The sequence below is a fragment of the Macaca nemestrina genome, chromosome 3, assembly GCF_043159975.1.
Source record: "Macaca nemestrina isolate mMacNem1 chromosome 3, mMacNem.hap1, whole genome shotgun sequence".
In the NCBI taxonomy this organism is placed as follows: domain Eukaryota; kingdom Metazoa; phylum Chordata; class Mammalia; order Primates; family Cercopithecidae; genus Macaca; species Macaca nemestrina.
Window position 1 is genome coordinate 190,147,868 of NC_092127.1, and position 19,804 is coordinate 190,167,671.

Sequence of the window (19,804 nt, forward strand, 5' to 3'; positions counted from 1 at the left end):
GCTATTTTATAATGCATGAATATAAAATAGCAACAATTGCCTGGGTGCAGTGGCTCACGCCTGTCAACCCAGTACTTTGGGAGGCCGAGGCGGGAGGGTCACTTGAGGTCAGGAGTTTGAAACTAGCCTGAGCAACATGGCAAAACTCTGTCTCTACTAAAAATACAAAAATTAGCTGGGCACAGTGGTGCATGCCTGTAGTCCCAGCTACTCAGGAGGCTGAGGGGGAGGTTATAGTGAGCCAAGATCACGCCACTGCATTCCAGCCTGGGCAACAAAGCAAGACTCTATCTTAAAAATAATAATAATACAAAGCAGTAATTAATTAAATAGACAAAGTAAAAGCATTTTAAAAGTTAAAAACTGCTTCTTTGAAAAGACAAAACTGATAGACTTTTTTTTGGTTGTTTTTTGTTTTTTTTTTTTTTTTGAGACAGAGTCTCACTCTGTCACCCAGGCTGGAGTGCAGGAGCACAATCTCAGCTCACTGCCAGCTCTGCCTCCCAGGTTCACGCCATTCTCCTGCCTCAGCCTCCCCAGTAGCTGGGACTACAGATGCCCGCCACTATGCCTGGCTAATTTTTGTATTTTTGGTAGAGACGGGGTTTCACCTTGTTAGCCAGGATGGTCTCCCTGTCCTGACCTTGTGATCCACCCACCTCAGCCTCCCAAAGTGCTGGGATTACAGGCGTGAGCCACCATGTCTGGCCTATATATATTTTTTTATATAGACAGAGTCTTGCTGTGTTGGCCAGGTTGGTCTTGAACTCCTGGCCTCAAGCAACCCTCCTGCTTCGGCCTCCCAAAGACTATGGTCAGAAGTGTGAGCCACTGTGCTGGGCCAAAACTGACAGACTTCTAACAAAACTAGTTTAAAAGAAAAAGAAAGCAAGCACGGGCCGGGCGCGGTGGCTTAAGCCTGTAATCCCAGCACTTTGGGAGGCCGAGGCGGGCGGATCACAAGGTCAGGAGATCAAGACCACAGTGAAACCCCGTCTCTACTAAAAATACAAAAAATTAGCCGGGCGCGGTGGCGGGCGCCTGTAGTCCCAGCTACTCAGGAAGCTGAGGCAGGAGAATGGCGGGAACCCGGGAGGCGGAGCTTGCAGTGAGTCGAGATCGCGCCACTGCACTCCAGCCTGGGCAACAGCGTGAGACTCCGTCTCAAAAAAAAAAAAAAAAAGAAAGCAAGCACAAATAATGAGAAATAAAAAGTCGCTGGGCATGGTGGCTCAGGCTTGTAATCCCAGCACTTTGGGAGACCAAGGTGGGCAGATCACCTGAGGTCAGGAGTTAGAGAACAGCCTGGCCAACATGGTGAAACCCAGTCTCTACTAAAAATACAAAAAATTAGCAGGAAAAAAAAAAAAAATTAGCTGGGCGTGGTGGTACGTGCCTGTAGTCCCAGCTACTTGGGAGGCTGAGTCACCAGAATCGCTTGAATCCGGGAGGCAGAGGTTGCAGTAAGCCAAGATCGCACCACTGCACTCCAGCCTGGGTGACAGAGCGAGACTCCATCTTAGGGGGAAAAATACAAAAAAAAAAGAATAAAAAGTCAAATCTACAAATCAGGTAGGAAGTGAAAAGAGACCATTACACAAAACTTTATACCAGTAACTCTGCCAATTTTTCTTTTTTTCTTTTTTTAAAAGGGATAGGGTCTCACTGTGCTGCCCAGAGTGCAGTACACTGGCGCTGTCATACCACACAACAGCCCAGAACTCCTGGGCTCAAGTGACCCTCCTGCCTCAGTCTCCTGTGTAGCCGGAACTACAGGCATGTGCCACATCGGCCGGCAACTCTGACAATTTCTTAGAATATAACTTACCAAAACTAACTTGACAAGATTTTAACCATTAAAGAAAGTGAACCACAACTTTAAAATCTATCTAGAGACACACATGGCTGTGAAGGGGAGGTGAGGCCAAAGGTGGGTCATTCATAAATGAGTAGCCCCAGAGTATTTGCATTCCACTGGTCATGGGCCAAGGCAGAGGAAAACAATAATCAAAGCAACAAAGTCTTGAAGAAGATGAAAACAGATAGGCACTTGAAAGCCCAGTGGGGGTGGGCCTTGGAGAGGAAAGAGAGGAGAAAATGCCCTCAGCTATGGGGTTTTGGAGGTGATACAGGAAGGTGCCCAACGTTAGCTTTGATTTTCTCCCTGAAGCATGAAGGTCAATAGCTGAGCTGAGCAAGGGGTGGGTGAAGAGGGTACAGGTAGTCTAACAAGCAAGGAAAAGGAAGGGTTCCTGCCAAGGAGTTTAGGGAGGTACTTAAGCCAGAAAAATGCACTAGATGCCTATGCATGGCTTGGAGTCATGAAATTATTAGGAGGAAGCAGTAAACTGAGGCCAGCAATTTTCTCCAGGCATATTCTGCCACATGGAGGGAAGAGATAGGGCTGGACCAGCATAACCAAAAAAAGTTCAGGGCCTTTGCCTGAGAGCCATGGAAGAGCCACAGTGTCAAGTCAGGGAACTCAGGCTCCTAGAAGTGAGGTCAGGGAGACATGATAAACAGAACAGGAATGGAATCCGTGGACTGATAGGGATGGATGAGGTCAAAGAACTATGGCAGGTCGGGCACAGTGGCTCACGACTGTAATCCCAGCACTTTGGGAAGCCAAGGTAGGTGGATCATTTGAGGCCAGGAGTTTGAGACCAGTGTAGCCATCATAGCAAAACCCTATCTCTACTAAAAATACAAAAATCAACCAGGTGTGGTGTTGCACGCCTATAGTCCCAGGTACTTGGGAGGGTGAGGCATGAGAATCGCTTGAACCCAGGAGGCGGAGGTTGCAGTGAGCCAACATCGCACTACTGCACTCCAGCCTGGGTAACAGAGCAAGACTGTGTCTCAAAAAAAAAAAAAAAAAAAAAAAGAAAAGAAAAGAAAAAAGAAAAAAGAAAAAAAAATTAGCCAGGTGTGATGGCACATGCCTATAGTCCCAGCTACTTGGGAGGTTGAGGCACGATAGTCTCTTGAACCCAGGAAGTGAGGCTGCAGTGAGCTGAGATCATGCCACTGCACTCCAGCCTGGGCAACAGAGCAAGACTCTGTCTCAAAAAAAAAAAAAAAAAAAAACTATGGCAAGAGAAGACAGTCAAGCAAGTGAGCTACAAAGACAATGATCAAGATGAAAGTTTGAAATGGAGATTTCTTAGGTTTCCAGACATGACAATGTCTAGGACATGATGCTAGGATGGGTCAGTCTTGGAAGAAGAGGTCTCCAGAGAAATCTGCAACATGCAACTGTCAGGTAGGATTCAAGAGAAATTCCCACCAATATTCTCCTACAACTGCTGATAACAGAATGCTTATCTAGAGGACAGCAATTCAGACCCACTTCCCCTCTGGATGCAGCAAGTGGAGGGAGGGCGAGCCCTGACCCCAAGGATGAGCCAGAGCAGGACAAATGATAAAATCCTATCTCTGGGCCATTGGAGGGCTGAAGTGACCAGGCTGCCGGAGGGAATTACACAACAAACTGCAGCAGCCCCTCCAGGGAGAACGGGACACACTTACTGTTTCACCTTTGGCAGAGGAAGGAAAGTGGAAGGAGGCCATAAAAGTGGTTAGAAAAAAACAGCTGAACTTTAAACAAATTCTGAAAGGTTGAGAGTGTCAAGTGTGGGAGTTTAACTCCTGGAAAGCCCCAAAAGAAACGTTCCCACTCATTCCCAGGAGACCTGCGCCCAAGTCTCCAGGCTAATCCACTAGCTGAGAGGAAGGGAACATGCCTTTCTCCTTGTCCTGGAGAAAGGCATGTGCCACACACAGGCCAGGACCAGCACAAGACACGGGGCCGGTCAGACCCCTGCAGATACAAGGCAGAGTCTGGCTGCCACCGGGCAGAGGCAGGCTCGCTGGGAAAGCTGCCCCCAAGGCCGTGAGCAGAGAGCTGCCCAAGAGTCAGGCTAGAGGAGGGCACTGAGAAGGTGCCACCATCGGAGAGCTTGCCAAGGAGGTAGTAGAGAGAAACTCCCCTCTACAGGCCCACACAAGCACACACAGTGCTAGAGACAGCCCAGCTGAGGCCAACTGGACTGACCTGGCCTCCCAGGTGCACAACAGGAAACAACTTCAGCCTGACGCTCTCTGCACACTGTCTGGCATTTGACCAAACAGAACAAGAGAAACAGAAAGCAAGAACCAATAACGTTTAAGGAAGAGATAATACCAATTCTAACAAACTCTTCCAGAAAGGAGAAGAAACAGGAACACATTCCAACTCATTTTATGAGGCCCCAAAGACCACTATAAGATAAGAGGCCTACAGACAGATAGCCTTCATGAGCACAGATGCAAAAATCATTAACATAACTTTAGCAAATCAATCCAGCAACACATAAAAAGGATGTCCACAGATGGCCGGGCGCGGTGGCTCACGCCTGTAATCCCAGCACTTTGGGAGGCCGAGGCGGGCGGATCACGAGGTCAGGAGATCGAGACCATCCTGGCTAACACGGTGAAACCCCGTCTCTACTAAAAATGCAAAAAATTAGCCGGGCGAGGCGGCGGGCGCCTGTAGTCCCAGCTACTCGGGAGGCTGAGGCAGGAGAATGGCATGAACCCGGGAGGCGGAGCTTGCAGTGAGCCGAGATCGCGCCATTGCACTCCAGCCTGGGCGACTAAGTGAGACTCTGTCTCAAAAAAAAAAAAAAAAAAAAGGATGTCCACAGAAAGAAAAATAATGTTCATAGCAGCTTTTTTCAAAATAGCCCAAATGTGGGAGCAACACAAACATCCATCAATTAATTGGTGAATGCATAAATTGGTTTATCTGTACAATTACTCAATGAAAAAGAGAAACTACGGATGCATGCAACATTTTGGATGACTCTCAAAAGCATCATGCAAGTTACAGAAGTGTATGTGACACTCTGAAAAAAGCAAAACTGTAGGAAAAAATCAGGTCAGGCTGGATGCGGTGGCTCATGCCTATAATCACTATGGGAGGCAGAGGCAGGCAGATCACGAGGTCAAGAGATCGAGACCATACTGGCCAACATGGTGAAACCCCGTCTGTACCAAAAATACAAAAATTAGCTAGGCGTGGTGGTGGCAGGCGCCTGTAGTCCCAGTTACCGGGGAGGCTGAGGCAGAAGAATTGCTTGAACCCGGGAGGCAAAGGTTGTAGTGAGCCAGGATAGTGCAACTGCACTCCAGCCTGGGTGACAGAGTGAGACTGTCTCAAAAAAAAAAAAAAAAAAAAAAAAAATTCAGGTCAGCGGTTAACAGAGGCTAGTGCGGGGAAAGGGAAGTGACTACCAAGAGGAACAAGAGAACTTTATGGGGTGATGCAAATGTTCTGTAGCTTAACTATAGTAGTGAACATTTTTTAAGCAAAAAAAAAGTGAATCTTAATGGAAGGTAAATTATATTATTTTTTTAAAGGCCAGCTCCAACAAAGAAGCCGACCTACAAAGCAACAGATGGTCTGAGTCCACAAACACAGGTCAGCACTACACCTCTGCTGTTCCCAAGGTCACTGTTTCTGGTGAGGACAGAAAGGCTCATTTGACAAACTATCCATTACCAAGACAAGCCAGGGGCTGGGAAATGAGATCCTCCCCCAACCCAGGCAAGATGAACTGCAGGGAACCATAGGCACTTCCACTGGCCTCTGAACCAGGGCAAACAGCAGAAGCTTGTTCCCAAGGGCAGAGGCAGGCTGAAATACAAGAGCCTGGCTGGAATTGGAAGAAGAGCTGACAAAGTTTAAGGAGAAAACAAACAAACAAAAAAAACACCACAAAAAGCAAAGCAAATGGTATTGGTAAACAAACGAATGAAAACCACACAAAGAAAACCATAAAAATAGCTGCCTTTGTGGAGTTTATATTCTAATGAAGAAGAAAGCAAACCAAATGAGTAAGTAAAATACATAGTATGTTAGAAATAAGTGCTAGTGCCGGGCGCGGTGCCTCACGCCTGTAATCCCAGCACTTTGGGAGGCCGAGGTGGGCGGATCACAAGGTCAGGAGATCGAGACCATCCTGGCTAACACGGTGAAACCCCATCTCTACTAAAAATACAAAAAAAAAAATTAGCCGGGCGTGGTGGCGGGCGCCTGTAGTCCCAGTTACTAGGGAGGCTGAGGCAGGACAATGGCGTGAACCTGGGAGGTGGAGCTTGCAGTGAGCCAGATCGCGCCACTGCACTCCAGCCTGGGTGCCACAGCGAGACTCCGTCTCAAAAAAAAAAAAAAAGAAAGAAAGAAAGAAAGAAAGAAGTGCTAGGAAGAGAAGTACAGCAGGAAAGGGGGACGTGTGGGAGGGACCAAGTGAGAAAGTAATGCAGACAATGAGACCCCAAGGATAGAAACTGGCCCTGGAGATGGAGCACGCCTCTAAGGCCAGAAAAGATGGAAACCCACACCAGGCAGTGGGGACATGCTCTTCAGACTGTCACCAGGACTTCCCCAAGGCAGTTCTGCAGGAGAAAACAGAGGAGCAGGGAATGCACATGCTTCCTGGCTGCACATAGCAAGGTATCAGAAGGAAAAGAAGAGCTCAGACAATAATTAGCCACTTGCAAGCAGAAATCAAAGGGCACAGAAGAGCCCTAGAATGTGGGACCTCACACAGTTGCAAAAGCCAACTCCTTCCAGATCCCAAACAGCACATGTGAAAGCCTGCCCGGAACAAGGGCCCACCAAAACTCCATCCGGTCAAAGATGAGAGTAAGGGTGTGGTCTTCCCAGCCAAGCCTGCTGGCCTTGCTGTGGCCTCCAAGAGGCTGAAGCGGCACAAACAAGTAAAGGGGAAGGCCAGGCTTAAGAGCTGCCTCGGATAAAGAATTAACCTGCATGTCGAATTGCCGAGAACTAAACACATGAAAACTGTACTCCCTTTTCAAGAAACTGCACCACCAAAGAAATACTAAGCTCAAAGCCAAAAATCACCCTTCAGGGCCACAAAGCTTGACGACTGAATTATGTCCAGACAAGGCAGGCAGGTGTCCTGCCACCTACTGCAGTGTCGGCAGGGAAGACCAGGAGGAACAGACTAGAAGGTGATGCAGGAGGGAGTGCCCTCTGAAGCAAAAGCAAATCCATTTCTTTCACTGCCAGCTGGCCCCATAACCTGGGGTCGGGGGAGCCAACACCCTGCGCTGCCTGTGCTGGCAGCCACTCACCACTGGCTGGTCAAGGCCGCCATGCCTCTCCTCCTTCTCCACGGTCCTGCGGCAGTCCGGGCACACCCATAGCGGCAGGTGCAGCACACTGTTGCCCTTGGGAGCCATGGAAAGGGCCAATTTGCTCGCAGTCTTAATTCCACTCTCTAAGAATGAGGAGTCTTTCCGTTCACTTCTGCACAGAAGACAATAATCCCCAGCGGGGTAGGGTGGTGTCCTATGATTCATGCCAAAATTAAAAGGAGTCTGGAATAGAAAAAAAAAAAAAATTCTATTTTCAAAACCTCGTCTATAAAGCCAATATTAAAATACATGTATAGTTGTAAAACTAAAACTAAAATGCATGTGTATGCTTATATACAGAAACATAAAATAGGACATTTATTGAATAAAACTAAACCTAATGTTCTAGAAATTCATAATACTTCAAATAAAATAACAGTGCCATAAAGAAAATCTTAGATAGTACGAGTTAGAAAATTGTCCAATTAACCCCTTCACCTTGACTTCTGTATTACTTTTCCACCACATGCTAGAAATTATCAGCCTCGATTTTCAGACTGTTTACCAGAACTGGTTACCACCAACAAAGTCTGAAACCACTATTCTAGAGGCGTCTGTATACCAGGGCTCAGGCCCAAGATGGCAATTCTGGCTTAAGTGTGTCTGCAGATCTAAACCATCTCTGAGGTGGGCTGTCCAAATTCCAGATTCAAGATAAACAGGGAAATGATGGCAGCTGCACATCCAAGGCCCAGCCTCCCATCCAGGCCCAGCAATAATGATGCTGAGCTCATCTCCTATCACCTGATGTAAATAAACATCTGCATTTTCAAATAGGTCCTACAATGTGGGGCAAGGGGAAGAGGCCTTAGAGGTAGAAGAAAAAGGCAAGATTATTATACCTTAAAACCTCTCAAAAGATAACCACCCACTCTATCAAAAAATAAAATAAAATTAGCCTTTAAAACACAAATACAGAAAAAGAAACTGAAGGCTGGGCACAGCAGCTTACGCCTGTGATCCCAGCACTTGGGGAGGCAGAAGTGAGATATCATTTGAGCTCAGGAGTTTGAGACCAGCCTTGGTAACACAGCAAGACTTCGCCTCTACAAAATATCCAACTATTAGCCAGGCGTAGTGGTGCACACCTGTAGTTCCAGCTACTGGGGAGGCTGAGGTGAGAGGATTGCTAAAACCCAGCAAGTTGAGGCTGTAGTGAGCTGTGATCATGCCACTGCACTCTAGCCTGGGTGAGAGGGCAAGACCCTGTGTCAAAAGAAAGAAAGGAAAGAAAGGAAAGGAAAGAAAGGAAGGAAAGAAAAAGGAAAGGAAAGGAAGAAAAGAAAGAAAGAAGAGAAAAGAAAAAAGAAAAGAAAGAGAGAAAGAAAAAAGGAAAGAAAGGAAAGAAAGGAAAGAAAGGAAAGAAAGGAAAGAAAGGAAAGAAAGGAAAGAAAGGAAAGAAAGGAAAGAAAGGAAAGAAAGGAAGAAAGGAAGAAAGGAAGAAAGGAAGAAAGGAAGAAAGGAAGAAAGGAAGAAAGAAAGAAAGAAAGAAAGAAAGAAAGAAAGAAAGAAAGAAAGAAAGAATCGGTCCATCCAGCCTGGCCAACATGGTGAAACCCTGTCTCTATTAAAAACACAAAATTAGCCGGGCGTGGTGGTGTGCACCTGTAATCCCAGCTACTCAGGAGGCTGACACAGGAGAATCGTTTGAACCAGGAAGGTGGAGGCTGCAATGAGCCGAGATCACGCCACTGCATTCCAAACTGGGCGACAGAGCAAGACTCAGTTTCAAAAAAAAAAGACAATAAAAAAAGAAAAAGAAAGAAACTGAGTCTCACACGCCTGGAAATGGGGGTAAAGTCCCAAGGTCAGCAAGTGTGGGGCTGGTGGGGGAGACACAAGATTTTAACCCCTATCAACCCAATCCTAAGACGGGTCCTTCACACAGGGCTACCTCTGCACCTTAGGAGGAATCCCCCTTGAACTCTGAGGAGAGGCTGGAGAGACACACTCCCAGGGAGCAGGGCAAAGGGAAGCCTCGCCTGGCATTCCAGAGGCAGCCAGAACCAGGGCACACAGTGAGGTGGAGGGGTGAGAGAACCCCCGCTGGTCTCTCCTGCCATGTGGGGTGCCCTTGCTGCAGGACATGCCAGGTGAGAAGAGAGCAGACATGGCTGAGGCTGTTCTGGCTTTTCAGTCTCCATCTCCACCCAAAAGCTTCTCCAAGGCCGGCCAGCCCCACAGCTCTTCCCACAGCCTCGAGCTGTCTCCCTATCCCGCCACCCAGTGGTATTCAAAAGGACCCCGTGTGCATGACAGATTGGCCCCTCAACGGCCACTGAGGGCTCTCATTTGGACACCAGGCTCCATTCTTAAGACTTCCTGCTGACTGGCAGGAAGCACATATTTAAACAAGGGGCTGAATATATAAGTAAATGAATTAGTGATTGAAAGAATGAATGACAACACCAGCAAGACTCAAAAGATGTTCATATATATTCTCACATTTCCATGACCCAGTGATCAAAACTGCTGACTCCTGTTACATCCACAGGGTTCAGAGTTTTCCCGAACCCAGCTCAGCAGCCATCCTGAGCTGAATGTTCGGGGCACAGGGGCAGAGAACTGGGTCCTACCTCCCCACAGTGTCCTAGGGAGCGCCAGACTACTCAAACCACTGAGTACCATGAGAATCCATGTATTTTTCCATACCAACAAATCCCAAAAACCTAAATGATGACCCCAAAAAAAAAAAAAAAAAAGCACATCGATTTACTCCCATATAAAGCCATCTCTTTCCCTCAGGTCTTAGAAAACAGCTCCCATTGCTGGCAGAACAGCCACACCCATCAGAGCTTTCTGGCCTGCCCTTTTAATTACAGAATGAGATGCTGGGCTCTACAGACCCAAAGGTTCCCAAGCCTGAAATCATAATGTAAGAGCCAGAAATGACCAGAGAGACTAGAGGGCACACAGCTCAGCTCCCGGACATTCAGCAGTCATCCAGGATTTACTGAGCCCACCACATGCTCAGGGACTGGTCCAGGCACTGGGAGCACAATGGTGAAGAAAACTGTCAAAGACAAAGGCAATAAATAAGACAAATACATGAAAAATATTAACTAATTAAACATCGATAAGGAGAAAAACGTAACAGCAAAGAGGATCTGTGCCCTTTAATCTGGTGGCCAGTGAGGGTCTCCTTGGGGAGACCCCTGAAACCCACATGGCTGTACCTTGTGGGGAGCCCAGCGGCTGGCATTGGGCTGGCAAGAGCAGAAGGGGAGATGGAGGAGAGCTGAGGGCCACTCAAGTCAAGACGTGACTCTGAGGCTGCGTGCAGAGAGATGGGATGGGAGAATGGGAAGAAACGACTATCTGCAATTTAGGAGCCAGACGGCAACAGCTTGGACCAGGGCTGCGGGAAGGGAAGTGGACAAGGCTGTGAAGGAGCCACCTGTCAGGTGTGAGAGGAGAAGAAGAGCCAGGGGCAAGCATGAAGCGTCAGGTGCTGGGTATTTTTTCATTCCTTCAGTTTCTGAGCTTAGTCGTGGGCCATAGTAGGGTTGTTTGGGAAGAGTGTGGTCCTTTTAGGGCTTATAGGCTCTGTAAGGCAGCATAGGAGCGCCTTTCCTCTTCTCCACAACTGAGGCAATATCCCCCTGAGCTGCCACCCAGGGTCCTGCAGGTTGTAAGATTTTCCCACAATGGCTGGTGGGAACACACACTGCTCCTGGCCCTGTGTGAGCTCCTAGGTTTGTCCCGCTCCTCACTTCCAGGATGCTAGCCCAGGCGCGGAGAGCTTCCCCACATGCACGTGCTTACGAGCCCTCAACTGGGCTTGGGGAGAACCCTATGTAGAGCTCTTCCTTCGCCTCTTTGCAGTTCTCTCCGCTCTGGTACTCTGCTCTGCAAATTTACTTTGGCCTCCCCAAAGTCTCAACTCAGCCTTCTCAATCAAGGAGATCCTCAGGCTCGGTCTGGGCAGCTCTCCAAGTCCTAACCTTCAGACTCTCTCCAGGCAGGAAGCCTGGGCAAAGCTGGGGCTTGCTGCGGTTATTCTCCTTCTCCCAGGGATCACTGTCCTGCCTGCCTGTGGTCCAATGTTGGAAAACTACTATTTGGTACATTTTGTGTTTTGTTTCATTGTTTGAAGGAGGAAGATAAATCCACTTTTAGTTACTACCTCTTGCTTGGAAGCAGAAGTCTAGTTACATTCATATTTTTAAAAATAAATGTACCAGGCTGGGCATGGTGGCTCATGCCTGTAATCCCAGCACTTTGCGAGGCCGAGGCAGGCAGATCAAGAGGTCAGGAGTTCAAGACTAGCCTGGCCAAATCGGTGAAACCCCGTCTCTACTAAAAATACAAAAAATCAGCCAGGTGTGGTGGTGCACACCTGTAATCTCAGCTACTCAAGTTGAGGCAGGAGAATCACTTGAACCCATGAGGCGGAGGATGCGGTGAGCGGAGATCGCACCATTGCATTTCAGCCTGGGCAACAGAGCAACACTCCGTCTCAAAAAACAAAACAAAAAAAAACATATACACACACACACACCCCCCAGAATGAACATTATACTAGTATCATCCCCCAAAGCCTACACACACATAGACGAAATATGTAAATACATAAAATGTGTATATATATCCATGTAAGGGACCAAGATAACTCAGAAATTTTTGCATAGGAGAATATGGACATATGGCTAAGATGGCAGTATTGCTGAAAACACTTTGGGAACACTACTAACAGCTGAGTTCTACATCTATGATGTATTTTACCTTTTCTGAATAAACTGATTTTCTACCACCCAGTGATTGTGGCCTGTGTGCATGGGGGAGGGAGGTGTGTGTGTGTATCATAAAAGACACTAAATCATAATAGCGTTTGTTTTCTTGCTAGGCTTATATTCTAGTTTTGAAATTTGTTTCCAAAATGAAATTCCAAATTAAACATGAAAACTCAGACTTACTAAAAATACTTTACAGATAAACTTCTTATAAACATGAAGAAAAAAGGGCATTTTAGGGCTAAAAAAACAGTAAAAGCAATATCCTCTCCGGTAACGGTAGCACAACCCAGATTAGACCACCCCACGACGGCTAAAGCAGGAGGCACACAAAACAAAGGCCCCGTGCTGGTGACACTGCCACCTCCTGTCGACTGGCCTTCAGGGCTGTCTGCTCCCCACATGTCCTCCATCTCCTGTCAAAACCCCCTCACACTGTACCTATGACCAGAACATTCTCTGCCTTAAACCCTTCTATTGTTCCTGCTGCCTAAAAAGATCAAGTCCTCAGCAAAGGATCAAGCAGGATACACCAGGCCCTTGGTCAGTGTGTTCTTGCAAAATCACCCACTTGAAACTCTTACAGTTCCACACTCCCACCCCATCCAACTATGTGGCTTTATCTCTTCCTTCCTTCATACTTGCTACTTGCTTCCCTAAAACACCAATCTCCCCGCCCTTCCTTTATGAGACAACTGCGAGGCATCCCTTCAAACCCCACTATGGTAACTTTTTTTTGAATTTTGCTCCCTACCCTTCAATCAATACATGTCACACACAGCTAATTACAACAACTCCTGTACAACTTCTACACTTTTTTTTTTTTTTTTTTTTTTTTGAGAGGGAGTCTTGCTCTGTGATCCAGGCTGGAGTGCAGTGGCATGATCTCGGCTCAATGCAACCTTCACCTCCCAGGTTCAAGTGATTCTCCTGCCTCAGCCTACCAAGCAGATGGGATTACAGGTGCCTGCCACCACGCCTGGCTAATTTTTTGTATTTTTAGTAGAGATGGGGTTTCACCATGTTAGCCAGGATGGTCTCCATCTCCTGACCTCATGATCCACCCGCCTCAGCCTCTCAAAATGCTGGGATTACAGGTGTGAGCCACCGCACCTGGCCAACTTCTACACTTTCTATAGACTATCATATATTCATTATACTACAAAATTATCTTTCACATATCCATCTTCCCATTAGATACTCAACATTATGAATGTCCATAATGCACCCAGCATCTGGTAGGCACCCAGTAAATGCTAAGGGAACTGAAATGACTAGTCCAAATCAATAATCTACGCTTTGTCTTGTCTACCTCAACCACAATTTTCTTTTCTTTTTTTTTTTGAGACAGAGTCTCCCTCTGTCACCAGGCTGGAATGCAGTGGCGCCATCTCAGCTCACTGCAACCTCCACCTCCCGAGTTCAAGTGATCCTCCTGCCTCAGCCTCCCGAGTAGCTGGGACTACAGGCGGGAGCCACCACGCCCAGCTAATTTTTGTACTGTTAGTAGAGACGGGGTTTCACCACGTTGGCCAGGATGGTCTTGATCTCCTGACCTCATGATCTGCCCACCTCAGCCTCCCAAACTGCTGGGATTACAGGCGTGAGCCGCCGTGCCTGGCCAATTTTCTGCATTTTTATACATGATCTTTTTTTCTTTTTTTTTTTTTTGAGATGGAGTCTCACTCTGTTGCCCAGGCTGGAGGGCAGTGGCACGATCTCAGCTCACTGCAACCTCTGCCTCCCGGATTCAAGCGATTCTCCTGCCTCAGCCTCCTGAGTAGCTGGGACTACACGCCTGTGCCACCACAGTCGGCTAATTTTTATATTTTTAGTAGAGACAGGGTTTCACCATGTTGGTCAGGCTGGTCTCAAACTCCTGACCTTGTGATCTGCCTACCTCGGCCTCCCCAAGTGCTGGGATTACAGGCATGAGCCACCAAGACCAGCCTATACATGATATTTTATTAGCTACCTGCACTCAAGTCCAGGGAACACTGTTATGTGTAGTCACTAAAATATCTGTGCCCTTTTCCCTTTCTTTCCTGAACTCAGCTTTCCTAAAGCATATGCAGGTTCTTTGAGCAAAAGGCATTGCCTGGAGAGCAATTACTAACATCAATACTTAAACCTCCTTCTCAGTGGTTACAAAGAGATTGGTAACAATCGTATCATGAGTTAGGTACAAGACTACCTTAAGTATTTTGGGCTCTGTGATAAATAATTTCTGTAATCTTACAGAGTAAATACTCAGCAATTTATAATTTCAAGGCTTTTCCATGGAAACTCAATAAAATTCAGCGAACAGTGATTGATTCTACATTATTACAGCATCCTTTTAAATAGCTAATATAACAGTTTTCCTCAGGACTTACATTTTTTAAAGAATGAACTCTGAAGGATTTACTTTTAATTTCAGTTTACATATTAGAAAAAAAAGAGAAAAATCTAATGAAAACTGCAACTGTTTCTAATGATTGCCCCTGAATTGCCCTATTAAATGGCCAGTGGTTCCATAGATGTAAATAAGATGGTTTTAAGGCATTAATGAAGGCATAGTGGCATTTGCTGGAACTATAGTTACATAAAATGTTTTTCTCCACATAATGTTACTAATGTGGTTTTTCCTATACAAATGTGGTTGCTATGTTCTAAGTCTACTAAACAACATAATTACTATTTGTTTTGATGCTACTTATCCAGAAGAAAACAAATGTCTGAGCCAGCCTCAGAACACGTCTGGATGCCAGGGCAAGTTTCGTATCCCTGCTCTGTCATGGGACAGCACAACAAGTATCTACAAAATACTTCAAGTCTCTACATTCAAGCTCCATACAGCAAAAGAGCAAAACAGCTTGAATTTATTAATAGCAGCAGACTTACATGTCTTTCTAACATACTGTTCTTTGCCAATCTTTAAAGTAAAATTAATCTACTAAGGTCAAATAAAAAGTTGGTATAAAAGGGCTAACTTCTCACACTGCAGTTTGTATCCCCTTCAATCTCTGAAGGTTCCTGAAAAATCAAAGTAACCAGTCATTTTGCATAAGGTATTAACAGTCTTTACAGCAATACCCAGAAATGACCAGAGGGAAAAATAAAACTACTTAAATAGAAAAATGGCTGAAAATGGCTTTTATTCAGAGACAATAAATGGAATAGGTAGGTAGCATCTGAAAATTAACTGACCTGAAGCAATTCCAAAGTAGTCATTTGCACACCTGACAAGCCCCAAGTCACCCACACCTCTGTGATGGGACCTTGTCCATCACCATCACCTGTGCTCCCCTAGCAGCAGGGAGGCATCTGGCCCAAGGACAGCCAAACCAGAGGCTAGCCAGTGACCTAAAACAGTGGGGCCCACAGGGAATACTTGCTTTTTTATAGAATCCTCTCCTTCCCGTAATACAATGTTGATAAAGCTAAGTCACCATGCTGACGACTAAAAATTTTATGGTCCACATAATTCAAAAGATGAGGAGATGACTTAAGGTAAGGAGGCACCGGAACTTCCATGGCAGGACACAAGGAAAGGAGCAAGGTCCCTGAGCCTAACGAGGGAACTTGAGAGGAAGGGGAGCTGTGGAGTAGATGTGGGGATCTCCAGCTTGGTCAGTGCAGAGCAGGGTGCCCAGTAGGGAAGAACAGGGACATGGCACTCCGTGCTGAGGAGTATGAAGGAAGACGGGTATTCACAGACTGCTGAGGGTGGTGTGAGCGCCAGCAATCTTTTGGAAAAGCACTTGGCAGTAGTTTTCACAGCTCCTACACATCCACAGACCTGCGCCTGTGCCCTCCTTTCCAACGTCCTCCAACTACCTCTTCACAACCACGTGCACCAGACCCCACCCTGTCACCACTTGAGGACCACCCCATTGATTCCATCCTCTTCTCATATCATCAGTTTCTCTTTCTTTCCTGCATCACTTCCATTAGGATGCAAACATGCTGTGTCTCCCATTCTGAAGAAACACAATGATCTCCTCTCAGTGGCACTTCTGCCCCAGTTTCTCACTGCCTATCTTTTCCTTTCTCTAGCAAACTCCTTCAGAGTTGTCCACCCCAGTTCTTTCTTTTTAAACTTTTTTTCTTTTATTTACATATTTTGAGATAGGGTCACTCTGTTGCCCAGGCTGGACTGCAGTAGCACGATCTTGGCTCACTGCAACCTCCACCTCCCGGGCTATCAAGTGATCCACCTGCCTCAGTCTCCCAAGTAGCTGGAACTACAGGCATGCACCACCACGCCCGGCTAATTTGTGTATTTTTAGTAGAGACGATGTTTTGCTAGGTCACCCAGGCCAGTCTTGAACTTCTGGGCTCAAGCGATCCTTTCACCTCAGACTCCTGAGTAGCTGAGACCACAGGCATGTGCCATCACACCCAATTTTGGAGGTGGGCCTAATGGGAAGCGCTTGGGTCATAAGGGCAGATCCCTCACAAATGGCTTGAAGCTGTCTTTGCAGCACTGAGTGAGTTCTCATTCTATTAGTTCCCCGAGAGCTAGCTGTTAAAAAGAGCCTGGCACCTCCTTCCCCATCTCTCTTACTTTTTCTCTCATCATGTCATCTGGACACACTGGGTCCTCTTCACCTTGTGTCATAAGTGGAAAAAACCCGAGGCTCTCACCAGATGCAAATGCGGCACCATGCTTCTTATACAACTTGCAGAACCAGGAGCAAAATTATCCAGCCTCAGGTATTCCTTATAGCAACACAAACGAACTAAGACATAGAAGTTTAATTTCACATAAAGCATACAAAATTGTAAAGGGCCAAGAATAGCCAAAACACTCATGAAGAACAATACAGAGTGACTATTAAGGCTTATTAAAAAGCTATACTAGGCTGAGCATGGTGGCTCCCTCCTGTAATCCCAGCACTTTGAGAGGCTTGGGTGAGAGGGCTGCTTGAGCCCAGGAGTTCAAGGTCACCTGGGCAACAGAGGGAGACCCTGTTTCTACAAAACATTTAAAAATAAGCCAGGCATAGTGGCGTGCCCCTGTAGTCCCAGCCACTCAGAAGGCTGAGGTGGGAAGATTGCTTGAGCTCAGGAGGTTGAGGCTACAATGAGCCATCCTCCTGACACTGCATTCCAGCCTGGGCAACAGAGCAAGACCCTGTTCTCAACAACAAAAAATGCTATAGTAATTCAGAGAATGCAGTACTGGCCACCCAAGGATAGAAAAGTAGACAAAGGGGCCGGGCACGGTGGCTCACGCCTGTAATCCCAGCACTTTGGGAGGCCGAGGCGGGTGGTTCACGAGGTCAGGAGATAGAGATCATCCTGGCTAACATGGTGAAACCCCGTCTCTACTAAAAATACGAAAAAATTAGCTGGGCATGGTGGTGGGCACCTGTAGTCCCAGCTACTAGGGAGGCTGAGGAAGGAGAATGGCATGAACCTGGGAAGCAGAGCTTGTAGTGAGCCAAGATCACGTCACTGCACTCCAGCCTGGGCGACACAGCGAAACTCTGTCTCAAAAAAAAGAAAGAAAGAAAAATAGACAAAGGAACAATATAGAATCAACGTATGATACACAGACACTAAATTTATAACCAAGATGGCATTCTACAATACTATGGAAAGAATGGCCTTTTAAAGTTAACACAGAACAACTAGATACCCAAATCAGGGGAAAAAATGAAATTGGGCCCCATCTCACACCATACACAAAAATAAATTCCATAATTATAGACCTAAATGTGAAAGATGATGGATAATATCCTCTTGACCTTGGGTAAAGGAAAACATTTTCAAGACAGACACCAAAAGCACTAAAGCATAAAGGAAAAGATCAACAGATTCAACTACATACATATATTTTTTTGAGACAGAGTTTCGCTCTTGTTGCCCAGGCTGGAGTGCAATGGCACAATCTCAGTTCACTGCAACCTCTGCCTCCTGGGTTCAAGTGATTCTCCTGCCTCAGATTCCTGAGTAGCTAAGATTACAGGCATGCACCACCACACCTGGCTAATTTTGTATTTTTAGTAGAGATGGGGTTTCTCCATGTTGATCAGGCTGGTCATGAACTCCCGACCTCAAGTGATCTGCCTACCTCAGCCTCCCAAAGTGCTGGGATTACAGACATGAGCCACTGCGCCCAGCCCAGATTCAACTATTTAAAAATCATTTATTTTTAGGGATGCAGTCTCGCTCTGTCACCCAGGCTGGTGTGCAGTAGCGCAATCTTGGCTCACTGCAACCTCCACCTCCCAGGTTCAAGCAATTCTGCCTGCCTCAGCCTCCCCAGCATCTGGGACTACAGGTGCCCACCACCATGCCCAGCTAATTTCTGTTTTTTTAGTAGAGATGGAGTTTCGCCATGTTGGCCAAGCTGGTCTTGAATGCCTGACCTCAGGTGATCTGCCCACTTCAGCCTCCCAAAGGGCTAGGATTACAGGTGTGAACCGCCATACCCAGCCTAAAATTTAAAACTTCTATTAGATAAACATTAAGAAAATGAAAAAAATGACCAAAAAAACGTGAAAAATGAGAAAAATAGGAAAAAGATTACACAACTTGGTTGAAAAAATTGGGCAAAAGACTTGAACAGGTTCTTCACAACAGATGACCCAAATGGTCTATAGACATAAACACACGAAAAGATGATGTTACATATCATAGATAAATTAAATCATAGTACCACCATTTACCCACCAAAGAGGCTGAAATAAAAAATTAGGACACAAACCATGCTCAACCAAAAACATGAAACAATGGGAACTCTCAAGCACTGCTGGCAGAGTGAAAATAGGTATAACCACTTCGGGAAACAGGCATTACATGAAGACTGTGACCCAGTAATTCCTTTTCTGGATATCTACCTTTCCTCATAAGTCCTGTATGCACCAAAATACGTGTACAAGAGTATTCATGCCAGTCCCAAACTAGAAATAACCCATAAACTGTAGAATGAATGGTCATCTCTACAGTGAAATACTACATAGGAATTAAAATGGATAAACCATAGCTAAGTTCAAAACAAATAAATCTTTCAAATATTGTTGGGTGAGACAAGTTGTATACCCTAGATTATTCAGTATGGATGCTTCCATCTATATAAGGTACAAAAACAGGCAAAACTATAGTGCTGAGATGTTTAGTTTTTTCCCTTTCCCTTTCCTTTAGACAGAGTCTTGCTCTGTCACCAGGCTGGAGTGCAGTGGCACGGTCTCCGCTCATGGCAACCTCCTCCGCCCGGGTTGAAGCGATTCTCCTGCCTCAGCCTCCTGAGTAGCTGGGACTATAGGCACGCACCACCACACCAAGCTAATTTTTGTATTTTCAGTAGAGATGGGGGTTTCACTATGTTGGCCAGGATGGTCTAGATTTCTTGACCTCATGATCCACCCACCTCAGTCTCCCAAAGTGCTGGGATTACAGGTGTGAGCCACCACACCCTGCTGTTTAGTATGTTTAACGAAAGGAAAAGAAAGGAAACTGTAATCGAGTAGTAGCCTTTAGTGGGCTTTTGGAGTCCTGGTAATGTTCTATTTCCTCATCTGAATGGTGCTTATACCAGGGGTCAAATTAATTTTCAAACCTGTACATTACTTTTATGCATTTTTATAGTATATAACAGTAACAGTGAGAAATATTATTTAGAAATGGGGTCTTTTTTTTTGAGACGGAGTCTCACTCTGTCGCCCAGGCTGGAATGCCGTGGCACAATCCTCACTCACTGCAACCTCTGCCTCCCAGGTTCAAGCAATTCTCCTGCTTCAGCCTCCTGAGTAGCTGGGATTACAGGTGTAAGCCACCACGCACGGCTAATTTTTTAAAGAAACGTTCTTTAAAGAAATACATTTTGGACAAATGAACAAGGTGATTCCACAGGGAGAGATCTCTCAATAAATGAT

General features: G+C 46.1%; 1 protein-coding gene across 7 annotated transcripts in view; it reads right to left on the bottom strand.

Moving 5' to 3' along the window:
• LOC105483855 (family with sequence similarity 193 member A) overlaps window positions 1-19,804 on the bottom strand; it is a 198,178-nt gene that overhangs the window by 129,459 nt on the left and 48,915 nt on the right. For all 7 annotated transcript variants that reach the window (XM_071093911.1, XM_071093910.1, XM_071093912.1 and 4 more), the window contains exon 2: window positions 7,144-7,389. In XM_071093911.1, coding sequence (XP_070950012.1) covers window positions 7,144-7,389 — 246 coding nt within the window. The remainder of the gene's footprint in view (window positions 1-7,143; window positions 7,390-19,804) is intronic.